The sequence below is a fragment of the Petromyzon marinus genome, chromosome 11 (assembly GCF_048934315.1).
Source record: "Petromyzon marinus isolate PM22_M1 ecotype Great Lakes invasive population chromosome 11, UKy_Petmar_22M1.pri1.0, whole genome shotgun sequence".
Lineage (NCBI taxonomy): Eukaryota > Metazoa > Chordata > Hyperoartia > Petromyzontiformes > Petromyzontidae > Petromyzon > Petromyzon marinus.
In genome coordinates this window covers 5,175,684-5,198,800 of record NC_133677.1, presented here as the reverse complement: position 1 = coordinate 5,198,800, position 23,117 = coordinate 5,175,684, and the positions used below count along the sequence as shown (strand labels likewise).

The 23,117-nt window shown below is 42.9% G+C and overlaps 1 protein-coding gene across 2 annotated transcripts in view; it reads left to right on the top strand.

Annotated features, from left to right (window-relative positions):
- LOC116941304 (dedicator of cytokinesis protein 1-like) overlaps nucleotides 1-23,117 on the top strand; it is a 227,278-nt gene that overhangs the window by 193,889 nt on the left and 10,272 nt on the right. For both annotated transcript variants that reach the window (XM_032952216.2, XM_032952215.2), the window contains exons 36-45: nucleotides 800-974; nucleotides 4,879-4,919; nucleotides 5,326-5,416; nucleotides 9,198-9,317; nucleotides 10,077-10,166; nucleotides 12,077-12,187; nucleotides 15,416-15,557; nucleotides 20,360-20,441; nucleotides 21,617-21,701; nucleotides 22,335-22,421. In XM_032952216.2, the coding sequence (XP_032808107.1) occupies nucleotides 800-974; nucleotides 4,879-4,919; nucleotides 5,326-5,416; nucleotides 9,198-9,317; nucleotides 10,077-10,166; nucleotides 12,077-12,187; nucleotides 15,416-15,557; nucleotides 20,360-20,441; nucleotides 21,617-21,701; nucleotides 22,335-22,421 (1,024 nt within the window). The remainder of the gene's footprint in view (nucleotides 1-799; nucleotides 975-4,878; nucleotides 4,920-5,325; nucleotides 5,417-9,197; nucleotides 9,318-10,076; nucleotides 10,167-12,076; nucleotides 12,188-15,415; nucleotides 15,558-20,359; nucleotides 20,442-21,616; nucleotides 21,702-22,334; nucleotides 22,422-23,117) is intronic.

Sequence of the window (23,117 nt, the reverse complement as noted above, 5' to 3'; positions counted from 1 at the left end):
AATTGAGGCGCGCTGCAAACTCATACTTGATCCGTATTCTTTCCACACGGACCCGCCACTGCAAGCGTCAATGCGTCATGCATAAAAATATTTGTTTTGACTTTGCCACGCACACGCCAGAGCAATACTGTTTTGGCGTGTTCATTGTACGGGTTACTTCGGCTCGCACCACCTGCCCTGCTAACATGTTCGCAGGTCAAATAAACCCCCGGCGTGAATAGTAAGAAAATTCATTGGAGGGTTGAGGGGAGATAGAAACCTAATGATAAAGGGGGGGGGGGGGGCACATGAAATACATAAACCGTCGCTCACAGCTGTTTCTCATAGTGAACTGAATTTCAACGAGGTGCAGTTTAGTATGTCATTACAATTTAATGGCAGCGACTTTCAGTTAACATTCCAATGACTGCGGCGTATTCATTATTTATATACGTATTCATTTCAATTAAATATAGTAATAAATAAATAATTGCTATTAATTTATCCAACGCTATCCCTTTCATTATTGACAAGAGGGAGACGCTGCCTTCGATATCCTCGCTATTATATATATAGCCCTGACCTTGGCTGTCCTGCATTAGCCTCAAACCAGGCTCAGCATGATCAATGGAAGGCCAAGTCAATGCAGACCTATTCAATGCGGGGCGATAAGGCAGGTGAATTAATGTCGGTACCTCATTTCGTTTCTTCCTTGCTTTTGGAGAAACCCTCCACCCTCACACCTCCCAAACCCCCCCCCGCCCCCACGCACACACACACACACACCAACCCCTATCCCAACCCCTGTGCTGTCCCACAGCCTGTCAGACTGCTGTCGTCGCCACAAGTTCCTGTCGCGGACGGGAGAGGCGTTTGTGTTGTTGGTGTCGCGCCTCTTGGAGAGGCTCCTCGACTACCGCAGCATCACCAGCGAGGAGAACAAGGAGAACAGGGAGAACAGGGAGAATCGAATGAGCTGCACCGTCAACCTCTTGGTAGGCCCCGGTGCGCGGCAGGGCTAGATGAACGGTGTCTCTGCCACGCAAGGGTTTTTCCATGGGCCCGGACAGCCTGAGACCAGCCGCATTCTAAAGCCTCCTCCTCTTCAACTTGATTTGGTGCTTTCGTGGCCTCCTCCTCTTCTCCGTTGCACAGTAATTAAATTCCGCTTGGGCTCTTGGTTTAAATAAACGATTAAACCCTGGAAGTTTTTTTTTTAAGTTAGATTAACCATCTCCCCCCGCCCCCCGTTGTACATTCATAGCGATTTATCAGGACAATTACTCCACACGCCAATTTAATTTGTTTATTTATCAAGCCACTGTTAGCGTTGTGTGGATTATAAGTGGCGCTGGGTTGGGATGATCTATAACGTTAAGTGAGCGCGCGTTTGACGGAGGTCATTCGTTGATGTTTTGAGACGTGACTTTATACAAATTGTACACTTTTCAATCTCTTAACAATTAGTTATTCTTCCCAATGTATTTCTGTGCAATAGCCGAGGATACAAATGATTCAACAAAGTGGCAGAAAAGAGCAGGTTGGAGTGCTTTTGGGAAGCCGAACTTGACAATGAAAAATAGCAAACCAATGTGCCTCAAGAAGAGACTGCTTAATCATTGTGCACAATTTAGTTGTGAAGTTTTGGTGACTGCAGGGATCCATACTCTTTCTTTCGGTAGAGTCACTTAGGTATAATTTTTTTTTCATTAAATCACGACGTTTCGGGCGCAACACAAGCGTCCGTCATCAGGTGGGACAACCACAGCAGGAAACAATTTCTGAAGGGGGCAAAAGGACTGCTGTAACAAGAGGCTATAAAGGTGAAGAGCAGCTAGAAGGGATTAAAGGGCAAGCAACGACAAAACGGCAGCTCTCCACTCCCCCTACCCCTCACCCCCCCTCTCTATCTCTCCTCCCTGGCTTCTCCCTCCCCCCCCCCCTCTCTCTTACCTATATAGCCTCTTGTCACAGCAGCCCTTTTGCCCACTTCAGCAATTGTTTCATGCTGTGGTTGTCCCACCTGATGACGGGCGCTTGTGTTGCGCCCGAAACGTCGTGATTTAATTTATTTTGTTTTATTTTATACCTATGTGACTTTACCGAAAGGACCAAAGAGCATTGTGTACAAACTTGCTATGTCACGTGGTGCAGAAACATTACAAGTAAAAATACATAATTAAAACTGAATACTGCACAAAGAAGTGTGGCGAGATACATGCTTGCTATTACAGTCAAAGGCAGAAAGAGGAACACATGAATTCGAGAACATACACAGGTTAAATACATCATTCATGTTTGTTGTTGTTGAAAAGTTAGTTGGCTTGGGCAGGGCACATAGCTGGAAGGGATGATGGCCGAGAGTCAATAATAATGATCGAGTGGCAGCCAAGGAATGAAACGCGTCCGAGATTTCTCATCCACAGAGGAGTTGGAGCAATGAATACAGTTCGTGTGCAGGCGTGAGGTGGATGATTACATTGCAGCATTATGAGAGAAGGTGGTGGCTTTGGGAGGCCTTCATCTAGCTGCGGATTTACCATGGCCGATGGTGATGAACGCCGGTTACAGACAATTTTTCTCAGCAAAATGCGTTCCTGCTGAAAATGTTAATCACGAAAATAATAATCTTGCAAACAAAAAAAGCTTGTGCATGTCCGATAACTAAGTGTGCCCAATAACCATATGCAAATACGCCTTCCAAAATACCTCGACCACACTCTTCATGTTCTGTTTATGTAAACAATTATTGGCTATTACCATAATTAATGGAACAGAAGCTTTGGTTTTAATATTCATTGCATGCAGATCAGGAAAGAAACACATCTATTATTTAATTGTCTATATGCTCTGGGTCATTGCAGTGATTGTTTTGTGTATACAAGAATAATTATGAAATTAAGCATTTTGACTTTTGTCATTTGCACAAAAATCCAATGAAGCAGATGGCCTCACTCTCACATTAATTTGATACTTATTGCATCCTTCGGTGGCACATCGCGGCTCATTATTATTGACGGTAGTTTATAACGACGTTCACTTTTCACTTTGCGACGGCGTGGTCTCAGAACGGGCTGTCATTACATTACCGTAGAATCTGGCGAGAGTAAGTGCATTGAATGATGTAACTTTACATTCCATTCTATGAAACTTACTGCTCGGAGAACGTTAGAGGTTCCAACTCTTTGTTGCTGATTTACACTAAAATTTGAAGGTACCCGCTCTGTAACATTGCCTTTCCCCATCCTGGCAGTTCATTACCATGATTAAACATTGACGACCCCGGTTGGCTTGATTTACAGCTTTGAGGGGTTTTTAACCAAATTGTGACATTCTAAAATAAATAAGAGTGCTACACCGTGTTATATGATTCATCATGGCTCACCATATCTTTCTGGACATTTTCTCACCGTCAGCTGGTATACCGAGGCGAAATTCGGATGCTCGAGTTATTACATTTGAGTGTGTTGAATGATACAATGTTTATTTAGGTATGCATTACTTTATGTACATATTTGGTTCATTATTTTAAAATTATATTTATTTTTTTAGATAACGATTTACATATATTTTTTTACTGGTCTACAACGTAGCTGCTTTTTTCCCCAACATGGTTATGTGTTAATTATTGAGAATAAATTACTACAATGTGATAAAAAAATATATACAATATCAATTATGCTTTGCAATCTGTTTGAGAAAGTTACAAACGTAAGGTTCAATAAAGCATAATAAATCTTCTTTGGTTCTTTCGGTAAAGTCACGTAGAATGATAATAAAATAATAAATTGATAAAATAAAATAACACAATAATATTCTCACGACGTTTCGGCCACAACACAAGCGGCCTTCATCAGGTGAAGGGGGCGAGACTGTCTGGTAGGACAGCGCTGGAGTGAAAGAGCCACGTTCAGATACGGCCTTTAAGCTGTGTGAGAGGAACAAAGGCCGTATCTGAACGTGGCTCTTTCACTCCAGCGCTGTCCTACCAGACAGTCTCGCCCCCTTCACCTGATGAAGGCCGCTTGTGTTGTGGCCGAAACGTCGTGAGAATATTATTGTGTTATTTTATTTTATCAATTTATTATTTTATTATCATTCTACGTGACTTTACCGAAAGAACCAAAGAAGATGAATCATTGCAGTCACGAAAGCTTTAAATCGAAAAAGCATAATAAAGATAATGCATTTTTTAATCATCCAGGGTCCTGCACTTGGGATGTTTAGCCCATTTTTTTCACGAGCATTTGGCATGTGGGAGGAAAGCGGAGATTCAGAGGACGCCGTGCATAAGAGAGGAGGTAGCACTCAAAACTCAGCAAAAAAATTATTTCAGATTCACTTTCTGTACGACCATCTCCCGATTGCCTCGCAGTCCCACCGTTCAGCGCCTGCTATTTCCAGGCTCCCAGCCTAGTACTAACCGAGCTCAACCTTGCTTAGCTTCCAAGCTCTGACAATATCAGACACACGCGGGGTGATTTGTTCGCATTCACCATGGAGGCAGCAGTGCCACTGAATATCTGTGCAAATAAATACAACTGAAATTGTTCATTTCGGAAATGCTTGAGATAAATATGTACACCTCACGTTGAATCTCACGGGAAGTATTCCATACCTTTTAGGTGTTCCCATATCCCATTACATTTACATGTAATTGTGCAACTGTTGGCCACCTTCACCTAAGCCGTGACACTGATTAAATACTACGTCGCATTAAGGGCCACAAAAAAATATATTATTCAACGATCCACCTTTTTTTACCACTGTGTGGCGCTGGAGATATTCTGCTAAATTAATTTAGTCCGTGGGGTCATGAGGGGTTGGTTGCCGCATGACAAATGATGCGTCTGTGCAATTCATTGCTCTGCTAAGAACGTGTTCTCTCTCACCTTGCAGAATTTCTACAAGGAGATCGAGCGAGAGGAGATGTACATCAGGTAAAAGGCCACTGGCTCTGGTAGCAGTAATCAGCTGTAACTCTTTCAAAAGGGATCCCATGGGGAGCGAGGAAAGTGCCTGGCAGAATGTGGGAGGAGGAATTAGCATTGGATTTCTTTTTATGAGAGTAACATGTCTGGGACACGACGATTCATTAATTGTACTCGCAAAAAAGGGGACGAAGTTAAAGTGTTATATGGTTCCGAACGTATTATATTACATGTTTTTGTAAAAAAAAACAGATTTCCTATGGACAATAATTTTTTTCACAATGTTTTTATACATTATAATGGCTTGCTACGTTTTTGCAGAAGCCATGCCCTTTGTATAAAAAAAAGATGTTTATTTATATTTGGTTCATAAACTGTTGTGTAAAAATCGCACCATGCCTTTCTGCCGCCTTAGATATTTGTACAAGCTGTGCGACTTGCATTTGGAGAGTGAAAACTTCACCGAGGCTGCGTATTCGCTGCTGCTCCACGCCAAGCTGCTCAAGGTAAGCGGTCCAATCTTCTTTGTTACCGAATACATTGGTGCCCAGGGGGAACATACATAGCAACCGCTCATCTGGGAGTGTTTTCTGGACCAACGCCTCTGCAGAGTAATATTCGGCATATGGATAACGATGTTAGCGATCACGATGATTAAGGTAAAGCAGTAAAACGGGAAGGTAAAATAAACTAATGTTTATGTAATGGATTACAAACGTACGTGTTTCAAACGCCGGCTTTTCTTCAAGCAAGCCGGGTAGTTGAGATTTGTTTTTAATTTAGTTTTTCGTTCATGTGTGTGTGTGTGATATGTAGATGCTCGCTAACAGCACTTGCCCCAACAGTCTGTTAAGGCTACACGATCTTTCTCTGTGTCTGTGATATGTAGGTGCTAGCTAAAATCACTTCCTACTATAGTCTATTAAGGCTACACGGGGGATCTTTGTCTTTGATATGTATGTTATAGGAACAATAACACAAAGATTTTGATTTAAAGCTTTCGTGACTGCAGGCATTCGTATTCTTGGTGACGGTAAAGTCACGTAGAAGGGAAGCAATAAAATTATAAAAATAGAAAACAATTCTCACGACGTTTCGACTGCAACACAAGCAATCATCATCAGGTGCGAAAACCACAAAAAGAAAATTTGAAAAAAAGTGGCGGTTATTTTTAACGTTAGCACCACGGAGAGAGATTTGACAGTTTGTTCAGATGGACGACATTGACATGACATTGACTTCTCCAAGACAGAGGTTCTTTGCAAGCCATCTGGCTACCATGAGAGATTCGTTCATGAGGCTATCCACATATACAAACACAGAGACAATTTCAACCGAGAAGATGGATTCTGGCTAGCAATCATTGGAAGGTTTGATAAACCATTTCAGGTGGCTTTCAGACCGCATCCATTATTTTTCGTCTCCCCCCCTCCTCTTTTCCGAACATAGATGGACTCGTCCATCTGAACAAACTGTCAAATCTCTCTCCGTGGTGCTAACGTTAAAAATAACCGCCACTTTTTTTCAAATTTTCTTGTTGTGGTTTTCACACCTGATGATGATTGCTTGTGTTGCAGTCGAAACGTCGTGAGAATTTTATTGTTTTATATTTTTATTATTTTATTGTTTCCCTTCTGCGTGACTTTACCGAAAGAACCAAGAATATAATAACACAAAGCTCAACATCTCTTACGATTATTTTGACTACTCTATAAATAATAGATATACGTTGCCATGGTGTAATTGTTAGCCCATTGGATTTGCAATCCCAAAGGCCACCCATTCGATCTCCCAGCGTGGCATTTATAAACCATGGTGCAAGTTTCTTAAAGTCTCCCATCAGTATTCGATAGGCATGCCACAGTTAGTGGATCAGCACGTTGCACGTGGTGGGGTAAAGTGTGGCTACTCCCACCTCTCCCAAGACGTCCGGCCAGTATGGAAGAAGTAGGCCAAAGTACCCTCGAGAGGACTCTCCAGAGCTCCTTCTCGTGGAATCCCTTCTGCGAGGCAGAAATATATCTTTTACAAATCTGAGCAAGAAACGGTCATAATTGGCGTTTCTCCGAATAGCTGCTAAATACGTGAGCAATGGCCAGGGTCGTTTGCTTGGGAATGCGGATATTCAGGATGTGTGTGCGGCGAGCGCACATTCAGACTCTCTGGTCCACTGCATGCATTATGGCCCTAATGTACAAACAACTGAAGCACCGACAGCACAAATGTGCCGTTTATTTAATGGCAGGTTTAATGCAACAGAGCAGCATCATTAAAGCAAGTCGATGCACTTAAGAGGTAAGCCTCGCTGTGAGTTGTAAATGGCATCAAATCAACGTGGAATAGGGCATTGTTAAAAGGGAATCAGCAACCTCGGTTGCTATCCAAAAGGGCCTCGTGGGTATGTTGGTGTGAGCCTCTGCAATCCATCCGCTTGAGAGGCCGAGATAAGGTGGTGGTGGTGGCACAACGGTACCGTGGTGGTGTCTCAGTCTGCCCACATTCGGGTCTGTAGAGCGGCCATACAACAAGTATGTTGTTACTCTTTGGTTCTATTCGGTAAAGTCACGTAGGTAAAACAAATTAAAATAACTTGAAATAAAATAAAATAAACAATTAAAACACGACGTTTCGGAGGCAAAGCAAGCTTCCGTCTTCAGGTGGGACCAGTCACAGCAAAATCGCTGCACTTGGTGCAGAAGACGGAAGCTTGCTTTGCCTCCGAAACGTCGTGTTTTTAATTGTTTATTTTATTTTATATCAATTTATTTTAATTTGTGTTACCTACGTGACTTTACCGAATAGAACCAAAGAGTATGAATCCTTGCAGTCACGAAAGCTTCAAATCTAGAATTAAGTATGTTGTTGACCTATGAGTTTGCATTTCGAGTTAATCATTCGCGTATTTCTCTTTTTACTGCTCGCAAATTTCTTGTGAGGATGGCCAGGGCCTCTTGTTAAATCCATCAACCTTTCTTTATACGGCGCACGTCACGTCAATGAAGGCATCTCAGGGGACTTTACTATAAATATAAAAAAACACATTTACATGAATGCCCAACACTGGTGGGATATAGACCGTTGGCAACATTCATAAAATGTTCGCATACCTCCCTGCAGTAAAAATTATGAAAACTCAGCAAGCTCATCAAAAACACTGCCTTAATAGGACAATGGACAGTTGACGTTTCAGACAATAGCCCTACATCGTACATTAAAGGAAGAAGGGCCATAGCCTCGAACGACGCTGTGTTATTGACGAACGTATCGAGTTGTTGTTATTTGTACTTGTGCGCCACTGCCAACCCAGTATCGCCAATAATTAGAAGAAAAAAATATAAATACGGTGTTCTGTGGAGATTTTTGTTTTACCTGCAATAGTTCCACGCACAATCTCCCACAGCCTTGCGGACGACGTGATAGGGGCCACTAGCCACAGCAACATTTTAATTTAATAAAAGCTTATATCATAATTAAGCTTTCTTGTGGTGGGAAACAAGGACATTTCGATAGCATTGCCTCCCTTTGTTGCCTTGACAGCATACAATGGCTTTCCCCTGCAGATGATGAAATCTTATGATTCTCACATACCACATATATATTCTATCCACAATAACATGGATGGGAAATTGGTTTCATGCACCCTCTGAGAATAGCTTGCTCCTTGATAATATACTCAAACCGCAACATACAGACATGATTCCTGTTTCATACGGAGATGTACATTTATGTAACTTTTGCTAAGTGTGTGCCAGATATGTGCTTTGCTACGGTAAACACTCCTACTGGGACTACCATCTACTCAATGATCTCACTTTCAACTTGTCACCACCTGCAAAACACTGGTTTCGGAACATTAGCGTAACATTGTCCCCCAAAGGTCGCGACTACATTAAACACTTATTTTTTTTCCCTCCTTACCTCTCCTTTTTCTCTTTGTTGAAATGCATAAACAATAAAGTAAGAGGACGACAGCAAAAATGGAAGCAGTGCTCCTTCAGGGGACATTTTCTGAGAAAACTATTTGTTTGGAGAGCGTCCAGTGCAATTCTCTGCAATAATGTTATTGAAGGTAGCCATCCGATTGATAGCGATAATTGGGGGGGGGGGGGGGGGCGGATACGGAATAGGCAAGAAATAGGATGAAAACGAATTTAGCAACACGCGCGTGAAAAAAAAAAGCCATCACAATGTGAATGAATTTTAGGAAGGGGATATTAGCATCACGGTTGTGATTTATGATTCGTGACGGAGCGGTTTCACTCGGGCCATTTTGTGGTTCCATCGCAGTGGTCGGACGACTTGTGCGTCGGCCACGAGATGCAGAGGAACTCCCACCACGCCGACACTCATCGGCAGCTCAAGGAGTCTCTCTATCAGGACATCATTAAATACTTTGACGACGGAAAGGTGAGAGCAATTGGGGAGTCGCATTTGTGCGCGTTGATGAGCACGCCGTAAGGGCTTTATTTTTACTGTTGTGAGAGTGGCTGTTGCCTTTCTACATTTAGATTTCTTTTTTTTCAATTTATAATTTAATGTGTGCACAAGGGCACATGTTAAAATTGTGTCATTTTGATGCCAACATCTAAAAACGCGAACAACAATTCAATACTTGCCGCTAATTGGTCTTCATTGGGTGCGCTCCCTTCCTGGCGCTAATGATGATGAATTTTACATACGTGTACTTGCTCAATTATTTGAAACTAAACTCAAACTAATGCTATGCACAGGCACTTCTGTAGGCAATGGGTTAATATGTGAACGTGCTGGCCATTCAAAAAGCAAAGTTACCGTTAATCATATATTATTTTCTTTAACATATCCCACATATGTATAGAAGCAAACTGACTCTTCCATTAACCTGAATGGATGATGTTCAGGTCCAGTGTAAGTCATACTTCTGCACAAGCCTTTACAATAACACTGCGATTGCAGGACAGTTTTTTTTATATATAATTAAAATTCCAAGAAGCTTAAATGTACAAAACGAAGTGTGATATTTTACGTCTCTCGATAAATCTCCATGGCTCTGTGACATAGTTGCTCGTGTTAATCTATGGCCTTTAAAAGCAACGTCATGAAAAAAAGGTGAATGAGGAAAATGTGGGCGGCATTATTTGCACTTTAGCATTCGGCCAACGTTTACGCTTATGCTCTCTTTCTCAGATGTGGGAGGAGGCTATTGTGCTGTGCAAAGAGCTGGCTGAACAGTACGAGATGGAGATTTTTGACTACGAGCAGCTCAGCCAGCTGCTGGTAAAAATAATCTTTTGCCAAAGGATCTGCGTGTGTGTGTCAAGTGTGCGTTTGCGAATGTTTGGGAGGAGCAGTAATGTCGTGGTTAGCTACAAACACAGTGACCCGGGTTCGATTCCCGCTCACGGCCAACACCAGTGACCATTATCTAAACAGGTCCTGGGCCTCCCCTAGTTCGACTCAGCCTTAAATAAGTACCTGGTGTGGTATGTAAACATCGCCACTGGGGAGACAAATGTGGTCGGGCATGGTGCTGGCCACCCACCCACTCGTGTGCCGCTCCTGCCTTCATAGGTATTCGCTGACAGCACTTGCCCCAACAGTCTGTTAAGGCAATACGGGGGATCTTTGTCTTTGTGTGAATGTTTGGTGGCGTGGTAGTATCCTGACTAGCACCTTGCACTACGAACCAAGTCCCCCAAGTTCGATTCCCAGCCATGGCTAACATCATTGACAAGTGGTGTCTGAACGAGTTCTAGTCACCACTCTCACCAAGCAGCATTGACAAGCATGGTGAAGTATGGTAAAATAACCCCTACGATTGACATCACTTGGCGAGGCCATCATTCAGCAGTGGATTGCCAGAGGGTTCAAAATTACATACTTTTTTATCGGTTAATGACGGTATTTACAATACTCTATACATGTATTTAATAAAATGTGTGGTTTCAGTGGTTAGAGCATTGCGCTATAGTCAGTGACCTGAGCTTGATTCCCAATGACCGCTAACATCACCGGCCCTGTCCCCCTCTCACCACCAACTAGGTCAATTCAGCCCTAAATTAGAGCTTGGTATAGTGTGCATACATCAGCACTGGGGAGCCAACGGCAGCCAAACATAGTGCTGGCCACAAAACCCCCTTGTGTGCTGTGCCGGCTGTCTATCATAGGTGCTCGCGAGCAACACTTGCCCCAAAGTCTATGGGAATATAAGGCTGGGGCGTGGCAGTTTACACACTGTGCTACAAACCCCAAAATCTGACTAGTATTCCTGCCCAGAGGCAACATCAGTGGCAAGTGGTGTTAGAACATTATCCTAGGCCTCTCCTAATCAACTTAGCCTTAAATTAGTACCTGGTGTCGTGTGTGTACATCAACACTAGGGAGAGAAAGGTAGCCAGGTGTGGAGTAAGCCACACTAGCCTCTTCAACACTTGCCCTGTAAGTCTGTATGGCTATTCAGTGGATCTTTGTCTTTGTGTTTGTCAAAGAACAACATACAGATCCATATAGATTGACCTACAGACAATTGTCAATAAATCCATACCTTCCGCAGCTATTTCAATTATTCGTTCGTTTCTCAATCTGCTTGTCCTGGTGAGGGTTGCGGCGGCAGTATGTTGAGTAGGGCGGTCCAGACCTCCCTTTCCCTGGCGACGGACTCCAGCACTACATTACTATACAGACTACACCATACACTACTATACACTACACTACTATACACTACTATACACAGACTCGAGCTCTTCCAGGGGAATTCCCAGGCGTTCCCATGCCAGCCGAGTGACATAGTCTCGCCAGCGTGTCCTGGGGTCTTCGCCCATTGGGACGTGCCCGATAAAGTTCTAGGGGGAGTCTACCGGGGGGCATCCTTACCAAGGTGCCCAAACCACCTCAAATGGCTCCTCTCGATCTGGAAGGAGCAGCGGCTCGACTCTGAGGATCTCCCGGATTACCGAGCTCCTCACACGATCACGGAGAGTGAGCCCGGTAACCCTGCGGTGAATCCTTGGCAATGGACATTAGCTATTTCAATTATGCTAACGATAAACACAACATTACATTGAAAACAAATACCCCTCTGGTGATCCCTGAAATGGGGGCCCTTCAGCGATGAGTGGCATTAAGCAAGTAACTTGGGGCTGCTCCTGTACCTATTTTACGTGCAACTTTTTGTTTAATTCCTCCAGCAAAAACAGGCACTGTTCTATCAGAAGATCATTAACATCAAGAACCCAAGACCCAAACGAGACTACTTTTCAGTGGGTTATTACGGCTACCGATTTCCAACGTTTCTGAGAGTGAGTACACAATGCATACTCAAACTTTGTTCGAAAAACGGTTATACGTGACGAATAATTGACAGGTCATTTCATTGCTCCTCTCTAAAACATGACGCGAAACACCAAAATGTCTTCTGTCAGTTTATAAACGATTGAATTTCAGTGCCGATTCTCTCTTTCTCTCTCCACATAGTCTTCAATATCTCTCGCATTCCTTAAACTTGCATCCTGTACTCGTTCTCATGGACTGTCCATTCTTAAACTAACGGAGCCCATTGTGGCTGGGTGGAAACTAACAATTGTCTTGAGTCAAGTTGTCACGTGAACAGGAAATGCAATCCATATAACTAAACTCATCAATATATACTGTTGGTACGTAAGGAAAACAAAAGTCTTCACCATGACGTGGTTTAAAATTCCATAACTATGAAATAGGATTCATATTAACACAACTCACATTATGAACTGTTAACAATGTGCATGTAACATTAAACATGTTATTAAGACAATACAGTGAGGGGAAAAACGTATTTGATCCCCTGCTGATTTTGTACGTTTGCCCACTGAGAAAGAAATGATCAGTCTATAATTTTAATGGTAGGGTTATTTGAACAGTGAGAGACAGAATAACAACAACAAAAATCCAGAAAAACGCATATCAAAAATGTTATAAATTGATTTGCATTTTAATGAGGGAAATAAGTATTTGACCCCCTCTCAATCAGAAAGATTTCTGGCTCCCAGGTGTCTTTATACAGGTAACGAGCTGAGATTAGGAGCACACTCTTAAAGGGAGTGCTCCTAATCTCAGCTTCTTACCTGTGTAAAAGACACCTGTCCACAGAAGCAATCAGTCAATAAGATTCCAAACTCTCCACCATGGCCAAGACCAAAGAGCTCTCCAAGGATGTCAGGGACAAGATTGTAGACCTACACAAGGCTGGAATGGGCTACAAGACCATTGCAAACAGCTTGGTGAGAAGGTGACAACAGTTGGTGCGATTATTCACAAATGGAAGAAACACAAAAGAACTATCACTCTCCCTCGGCCTGGGGCTCCATGCAAGATCTCACCTCGTGGAGTTGCAATGATCATGAGAATGGTGAGGAATCAGCCCAGAACTACACGGGAGGATCTTGTCAATGATCTCAAGGCAGCTGGGACCATTGTTAACACACTATGCTGTGAAGGTCTGAAATCCTGCAGCGCCCGCAAGGTCCCCCTGCTCAAGATAGCACATATATATGCCCGTCTGAAGTTTGCCAATGAACATCTGAATGATTCAGAAGACAACTGGGTGAAAGTGTTGTGGTCAGATGGGATCAAAATGGAGCTCTTTGGCATCAACTCAACTCGCCGTGTTTGGAGGAGGAGGAGGAATGCTGCCTATGACTCCAAGAACACCATCCCCATCGTCAAACATGGAAGTGGAAACATTATGCTTTGGGGGTGTTTTTCTGCTAAAGGGACATGACAACTTCACCGCATCAAAGGGACGATAGACGGGGCCATGTACCGTCAACTCTTGGGTGAGAACCTCCTTCCCTCAGCCAGCGCGTTGAAAATGGGTCGTAGATGGGTATTTCAGCATGACAATGACCCAAAACACACGGCCAAGGCAACAAAGGAGTGGCTCAAGAAGAAGCACATTAAGGTCCTGGAGTGGCCTAGCCAGTCTCCAGACCTTAATCCCATAGAAAATCTGTGGAGGGAGCTGAAGGTTCGAGTTGCCAAACGTCAGCCTCAAAACCTTAATGACTTGGAGAAGATCTGCAAAGAGGAGTGGGACAAAATCCCTCCTGAGATGTGTGCAAACCTGGTGGCCAACTACAAGAAACGTCTGACCTCTGTGATTGCCAACAAGGGTTTTGCCACCAAGTACTAAGTCATGTTTTGCAGAAGGGTCAAATACTTATTTCCCTCATTAAAATGCAAATCAATTTATAACATTTTTGACATGCGTTTTTCTGGATTTTAGTTGTTGTTATTCTGTCTCTCACCGTTCAAATAAACCTACCATTAAAATTATAGACTGATCATGTCTTTGTCAGTGGGCAAACGTACAAAATCAGCAGGGGATCAAATGTTTTTTTCCCTCACTGTATGCATGTCTTTTTTAGAAGGTTTTTACCAACTTACAGATATGACATTTCCACATTGCTATTTTATCCCTGGACTAATAATTGTTTTTTTACATCATATACTTGCATTTATTTATATTATTTCATGGCATGACATATAATAGGGTTTTAGCTTAAATGTCATGGCTTGCTTGAGCCTTGTCCACATAATTGGAGAACTGGGGTTAATTGCATAGCACATAGAATTATCTATAATATACTGGAGTGTGATTTAGTGAAATAATTCCATTTTGCAAATTGTAGCAGTCTCTTCACAGGCCATGGAATTACCATTATCAGGTGATAGTAATTATGCTATGCAAATTAGTTGAGAAATGTATTAAAGGAAGCAGGATTGCTTAATGGTTTTTTGTCGAGTCGAGTATAAGTGTGAGAAATATATATTTCATTGCACTGAATGTTCCATTATTGTTTTAGTCAACCAACAATAACAATATAGCAATAATTAAAATGTCCAAGTGAAAAGAGACTGTGTTCTTTTGACAAATTCTTTGCAACACTTTGTTTATGCGGTAACAGGGGAGGTTGACGTGAACCAATGTCAAAGTTAACAGTTATATATCCCTGTTGCGCGTGTTATCACGGCGAGGAAAGGAAGCGATTTTAAGGGAGTACTTTAGCAGCGTCTTGGTCACGAGGTGTCATGTTTCAGGAACTGGATAGCCTGCCGGTCAACATGCTTGCCACCCAGGACAGTTTGCAAAAAGGGGGGACGGCCACCAACGTGATTCCTGCACCACCCAGTAATGACAGCGAGGCATTAAAACGCCCCATATGCTGTAAGAGGAAAGGATATTAAGGGGCCCTGTGACAGCAATAACAAAGAGGAGGACCATTGTTTGCCAACGTAATAGCCCCAATTTTTTTTCACAACTTGGAAGAAACCAAACCCCCCTCCCCGCCCGCCCCCGTCCCTTACCTGTGCAGGCTCTCAGGTCTCCCTTGCGAGAAAGATAATATGCTTTGATAACCTCAGTTGTGTTTACCTTAAAGACACCGATAGGTTAACCACAAAAAGCACACGAGATGCTTTGGCATCTCGGAGGCTGCGTGCGGTGTTCCTTTGCTCATAATTGTTCCCACCCGTTGGATGACAAACGCCAGAACAAAGTGTTCGTGCACCGTGGGGGAGAATACGAGCGGAGGGAGGATTTCGAAATGCGCATCATGACGATGTTCCCGAACGCCGAGAAGATGAAGACGACAAGTCCTCCAGGCGACGACATCCGCAATGCCTCCGGGCAGTGTATCCTTCACGCCTTTACATCGCTGCCCGTACACACAGAAAGGCAGTTGCAACAGAAAAAAACATTAACCCGTGGCTCTAGAGAGCTTCGCAATGAAAGTTTCTACGTAATGGTTAGCGGCGGTGGAAGGAGTCTTGTCGCGATGCACGTAGCTCTCTCCGATGTGTTTTTGGGGTTGTGTCGCAAGAATGTTCGGCACGATGTGCCATGCTTCGCCCCACGTTGCCGAAGGAGCTGAAGAAGCCGCCGGCGGCACATGGAGTCAAACGTCAGAGATCGTGGGAATTTTTTAAGTTGAAATTAGCTTCGTGAGAGAGATTTTGTCGATTACAAACGGTTTTAATGTTTAGCTCTGCTAGGCGTTTTCCGGGTGTAACTCCGCGTTGCTTCGGTTGCTGGCCAATGTTTTCGCTGCACGTGCTGGGAGGTTCATGATCCAATTATTGAGTATTCCATTCTGAACGCCACGTGGTGCAATCTAAAAACGCGTCGGAGAGCTCCACGGCCCAACTGCAAAAAAATTCACAAGACCTCATGGACACATACCTAACCATTCACACCATAATAGAGTATTTGGGTTAGATTACGTGAATATAAATGAGTCTTTAAACCCGCCACCACCAGACAGCCAAATAGTAAGGTTTGTCACGTGAACGAAACATGCAAATTCGTTACTAGTACAGCACACCGGTTTGTCGGAGAGTAAACCCACAGCATTTACATTTCGAGTACAACTGTATTTAAAACCGTACGAATCTATGTAGACCTTTTAACGAATGCGCTTCGTTTTAATCTACGAACCGAAATGATTCCCGAGCTGTTATTTTTAATAGTGCACAAATAGTTCTGCATTGAACATAAAACATACAACATTGAAATGGACTGAAAGAGCAATGTTTTAAGTGAAAGAGTCAGCAACCACCAGAGACCTGCGCTTCTGCAAAGTCCCCAAACTATTCGTGCTTTCTAGAGCTAAATTTTTTTCAATAATTTTACACGCACTGAGATTTAAAATACTGTATATATCTTTTTTGGGGGGGATATAAGCGTTACAACATTTCCAAAAATGCAAAGTCAGCACTTTAAGTTGGCATGGGGACGTGCACCATACACTGGGGTTTGACACAGTCTACTATGACAAAGTGTTTCAAATGTTCAGTGAGAGTTTTTTGTGAGAAAACAAATCTGCTGAAATATGAATAATAACAAGTCTCTACAGCTCCACGAGGCATTGAAAACGGTGAAATGGATGCGGTATATTATTTTCTGTCTACTAATGCTGATTTACAAAACTAATAAGATTGCTATACCTGAATGAAATGAAGCCTCGGGGTGGTCATTGGTCTTCTGCTTTGGCAGTTTTATATTTATAAGTTTAATTTTATACAGAAAGAACTAAAAATTTGACAAACTTCGTTCGACAAACATTTGTAATTTTCTCAAATGTATTTTCCAAGATTTGTGGTTAATGGAAAAACATTGACTATTACAAAAATACAGCCATGTTTTTGTCATATATCCATAACCCTATATTCATAAATAATTGCAAGACGTAGTATTATATATAAAAAAATACACCCTCCAATATAACATTTACTTTGGATTAAGCATTTTTATCGTATTTGTTTTTTTTATACTGGACTGGACAAAAGTTGCGGCATTCTTTCAACCACTTAATACTGAAGGGTAGATTCTTTTTTAAAATTAAATTCTCCAGTGGCGTGGGGGGGGGCATTTCTCAAGAGCATGATTCATTACCTACCAAGAAGATCACAGCGAAGAAAGAGTAATTATTTTTTTCCATATATCTCAACATGTGATACGACCTTGAGTGACAGCTGAATGGAGGAATTGCTTAATACTTGTTATGCTGCACCAAGCCCACCTTATCCACCTGGGAGCTCGTTGGTGCCACGCTAATGCATCCTATCTGGGGAGAGAACCCTCCTGGCTCAAACCACCCACGCACTGTTCCCGCTCAATGCAGTCATCCATATGGAGAGGTTAGGCACCACGAGCGACAGCAATTGTCCATTACGGGGTTAGAATGTAGGCAAACAGACAAGCTGTTTTGCTGAGAGAGCGATGCAAACGTGTGTGGCGCTAAGTCATTCCTGCCTGGGATGTGCCTTTATATAACATTTAGCTGGAATTGCCTACGTTTTACATATAATACCGCGATTCTAATCTACCGCTTATTTCGATGCGAGTGTGGTAAAGATCATCAATATATATTACAAAAACTGTCAGTTTGTGTGTAGTAAGTACAAGGTTCAGCATTGAAATTGCTTCCACGCCACTGCTGGTAGAGGGCTGTCCACTAGCGGAAAGCTCTCTGGAGAGTCGATGCAGAGGGTCTTTTAGCCTACTCTTCCACACTGGCCAGATGTCTAGGATGAAGTGGGAATAACTACACTTTACCCCACCACGGGAGGGATGAAGTAAACTTTCACAATTGTTTCAACTGTGTGCAGGCCCAAAATATTCAATCTGTTAAAGAACTAGTGTATTCTAACTTTGAGAAGAGTCAATCCAACTTTATTTGTTTTAAAATGGGACTTTGTGCTGCTTATCATTATGAAAAATCAGCTCGACTCACTGAGACAAACATACAATCCTTTTGATTTAAAGCTTTAGTGACTGCAGGGATTCATATTCTTGGTTCTTTCGGTAAAGTCGCTAGAAGGGAAACAATAAAATAATAAAAATATAAAGCAATAAAATTCTCACGACGTTTCGACTGCAACACAAGCAATCATCATCAGGTGTGAAAACCACAACAAGAAAATTTGAAAAAAAGTGGCGGTTATTTTTTAACGTTAGCATCACGGAGAGAGATTTGACAGTTTGTTCAGATGGACGAGTCCATCTATGTTCGGAAAAGAGGAGGGGGGAGACGAAAAATAATGGATGCGGTCTGAAAGCCACCTTAAGCGTGATCAATCAATTAACACCCGAAATGGTTTATCAAATCCTTCCAATGATTGCTAAGCCAGAATCCATCTTCTCGGTTGAAATTGTCTCTGTGTTTGTATATGTGGATAGCCTCATGAACGAATCTCTCATGGTAGCCAGATGGCTTGCAAAGAACCTCTGTCTTGGAGAAGTCAATGTCATGTGAACCTACTGAATTATAACAGTGATCTGCCACGGCTGAGGTGTTGGTCCTACCGTGTTTCAGGTCTGCTTTGTGTTCACGAATGCGGTCCGAGACACGTCGTTTTGTTTCTCCAATGTAACTACTACCACAGAGGCAACTTAGTTTGTAGACTTTACCGAAAGAACCAAGAATATACAATCCTTTTCCACTGTATACTCCGATGGACATCCTTTGGGTCAGAGTCACCTAAATGTCCTTGAGTCTAATCGTCCATTAACAACCAACGCATGTACCCATACAAGTAGCCTTTGCAATCATTGTGTTGTCCATGAAACATAATTCATTTTAATGGCACCATCAAATTTAGTTTTCATGTCAAAGCGATTTCCTGCTCCAACGAACATGGGCCAGTGGTCATCTTCTGTTTACAGCCCTGAGCCAGTGATGAAGATTCCATGTTCCTATGGCAGGGGTGAGTCCATCCATACGACAACCACTGTTGACTTCTCCACAAAGTGGTACCTATTTTATGGACCCCAGTCAGCTTGATGGGCAGAGGCAACACCCAATCGGGATTTCAACTCGCAATTTACTGATTGTGAGCCGCTCGCTCAACCGCAAAGTCACCTGCCCGGGTATAGAATTAAATAGTTATCCATGTGTTAATAAATGCACAGCGTAGCTGTAGTATACTGTATTCATATGGCGGCTGTGACTTGTTTTGTAAACCACAGTACAATGGGTGCACTTTGGAGGCTTCATCTGTCTTCTTGCGTGCTGAATGTCAGCGTGTAAACAGCTTGGTACATTTTGACATTTTGTCCATTACATTTTGAAAATGATTTAGGTGCTTCTACTGCAATGGGATTTTAATTAATAAAGCAACATACGATAAGCTTACGTTCATCACATTTGAAAATGCCATTTTTTTAATGTAAGATTGCTTTTAAACAATGGCAATCTTTGGCTTTGACGCGACTGGATCCCAAGGTATGTGTACAGCGCGTCAGTCCGTAAACACGACGTCCAACTTTTCCTCTCAACTTGCCAAACAAAGGTGACCGAACGCTGCTCAATAATATATTTGATAACGAAAATAGCATCGGTTATGGGGCTACGACTATGAGACCCCATGCTCTTGTAGTGACGTCACTTGTGACAGGCTGACCAGTAGCGCGCGGTTGTGATGCCCTTTCTGAAACGTTGGTTCACACAGACACATTTTTCAGGTTTGTGAAGATACACATATCCCTGTGTGTCTGCGTTCTAATCGTTGCATCACGTCCATTGTAGTGGCTCTAATGTACCCTCCGTACCCTGCTAATTTGATTGTGCATGAACTACAGAATATGGATGGAGAGTGATCCATTTATGGATACCCCAATGATTTATGACCCTTTTACTAACGGGGGGATTAAAGATGGCCATAGCAATGGCCCCACGCCTTGCAGACAAGAGTGCTGCGAGGTTTAATACGTGCATTTACGTGGCACTTGCTTCAATGCCTTGGCATCTCAGAGCACCTTATACATCACGCCTCGTCTCAACCATTCAAAGGGGACGTGTAGAAGCTTTGAAAATAACGCCACTGCAATAATTTTAGTAGTGTATCTATAAATGTGTTTATGGGTGTTAAGGAGACACATGCAGTGCAAATATGTTGTTTTAATTGTTTATCTTAATAACCTTTCCAAAAACAAGACGTGCAATGCTTCACTGTCCAGCCAATCCTAGAGGAACAGCCGCAATTCAAGGGCAAGAATGTTCCAGAATCCCTGATGAGGTAAAGCCTTCGCACTTCCCCTTCATAAATATCAGGCAGGTAACGATAGTTTGATTAAAATGGATTTTTCTTACACTCGTGATACATGCATCGGCACGTGCAAGTGAGAACGCACTTCAATTTGATTTAACGACTTACACCAATCATGCAAATAAGAGTTGTGGCGAGGGACCTGGTGAACCCATGTTCCATTCCTGGCCACGGCTAACATCAGCGGCGCGAGGTAACCGAAACGATCACTGGGCACCTCCACCAATCGGCAGCGTGCGTAGCGCGCGGCACTGCGCATCTACGCACGCCCTGCGACCTCGGGTCGATGCCCAGCCGTGGCTTACATCGGTGGCCATTGATATCTGAATTGATCCTGGACACTTCCACTTCACCGGTCCACGCTGACTGGTGCGGTGAAGTATGGTCAAACAACTCCTATGACTGAAAGGCGTTTGGGGGGGGGGGGGTGCTGTATGTAGACACCGGGGGGTGTAACAATGCACTGATGAATTGATTCGTATTGTTATGCTCGTGATACATGCATCAAATCACGTGCGTAATAAATGGTCAAACATTGAAGTATGGTCAAGCAACTCCCATGACCATGAGAGCATGCGGAGGCTTTCATAGAGCGGTGGATTGTAAATTGTACGTAAATTAGGCTAATGGTGGGAAAACAACAAATGTAAGACCGGAACAGGATTTCTCGAAAATTATGTCTGTCACCTGATGAGGCTGGTTGTAATTACCTGCGAAACGTCGTACTCGAATTTTAAATGTTGTGGGTTTACTCTCCAACACACCGGTGTGCTGAACAAGTAAGTAACGAATTGCCATGTTTCGTTTACGTGACAAACCTTACTAATTGGTGTCGGATGGTGGCGGATTTAACGATACATTTATATTTACGTGATCTAACCCAAAAAAAACCCTCTTATTGATAATTTTGGTCGCAAAAGCCGCCTGCGTTTTAAACTGAGAAATGAAAAAGATGGGCAAAAAATAGAATTAACAATACCAATGGGACAGTAAAAAAGATCCTGACAAATACTTTCGTTGAATAATTACCCTGAATGGTGACAATTCAACTAATCACTTCCACCCCAGTGTTGTAATTGTATTAATTACATTAGAATATGTTTTACCTATGTGAGCTGTGTCTGACTGTCGCCTTCAATCTGAAGCTTCTACAAGAACAATCACGTCCACAAGTTCTCCTACTCACGGCCGTTCCGAAAGGGAGAAAAGGACCCAGATAATGAATTTGCCGTAAGTTATTTTTAACTCATCTTTAAAATGCAATGTCCTACATCCGATTATGATCAAATGTCCACCGTGACCAATTATCCACCCAAAAGATGTTCACAAATCCAACGTTTTCAAGGGCAAATGCATTCTCAATCGTGTGTGCGTCATCAGAATCTTGATTTAGACTGGAGGAATCCAATGAGCCAGGAAGCTCTTTTTGACATGTTCCAGTAGGGGCGGGTCAGAAAGTTACAACAACAATACAAAAACCCGATAGGAGTGCAAAGTATGAAAATGCATCTTCTTGGTTCTTTCGGTAAAGTCACGTAGAATGAGAATAAAACAATAAAACAAAATATGACAATAAAATTCTCACGACGTTTCGGCCACAACACAAGTAGCCTTCTTCAGGTGAAGGAACAGAACTGTCGGGACGACAGCGCTGTCGTCTCTCTGTGTGACGACTGCTTGTGTTGCTATCGAAACGTCGTATTCTATTATTTAATTTATTTTCTTTCTACGTGACTTTACCGAAAGAAACAAAGAGTAATGTATACAAGGTCCTGGACAGCAATGGCCTTTAATCGCAAATCTCTGGGGCGTACTGCATCTACGGTTGTTGTCAACGCATGATGTACAATGTGCCGTTTCCAGACGATGTGGATTGAAAGAACAATTTTTGTGACCGCATACAAGCTTCCTGGAATACTGCGCTGGTTTGAAGTGATAACAACAAGCACGGTGAGCATGGGGATACTTACTCCCTTTTCTTCCTACATGTGTTCTAATGCGTTCTGTAATGGCCCTGTGTTTGCGAGCTGAATATGTTATCAGCAACCATGCTTCGGGTGCTTTATATGCGCGGGAAGGGATGCTGCCCTGGTGCAATGTTTAGCGCACCAGACTTGGCAATCCAGAGGCGGCCGGTTCAGCTGCCAACGCGGGAGTTGAACAACTGGTGCCGGTGCCTTAAATCCCCCCCAAACCGCCTCCGTCGACCCAGCAGTATAAATGGGCTCACCACAGTGAAGCCGATCGGCAGGTCGCGAGCGGTGGGGCAAAGTGCGGCTACTCCCACTTTTTCCAAGGTTCCTGCCCTGCGTGGAAGAGTAGGTCAAATACCCACCAGAGGGGCTCTCTGGAGAGGAGTCCCTTTCACCAGCAGTGGCGTGAGCAAGCAGTTGCAGGGCTGCACCTTTATATAAATACGTGTAGGTATAATGAATATGATCACAATTTTGAAATGTGTTGGTACATACTCATTGATTGGTACACTGCCACATTTCAAAAGTAAGCTTTTTTTTCTTCAATGCAGAAGGAAAGTAATTTTTTTACTGAAAAAAACGAATCCACAAATTGAAAGTTTTTTCAAAAGGTTGAATTGGTCCTGGGGATAAGGTGGTGGTTTGAATCACAACATCCTTCAACCCAGACAAA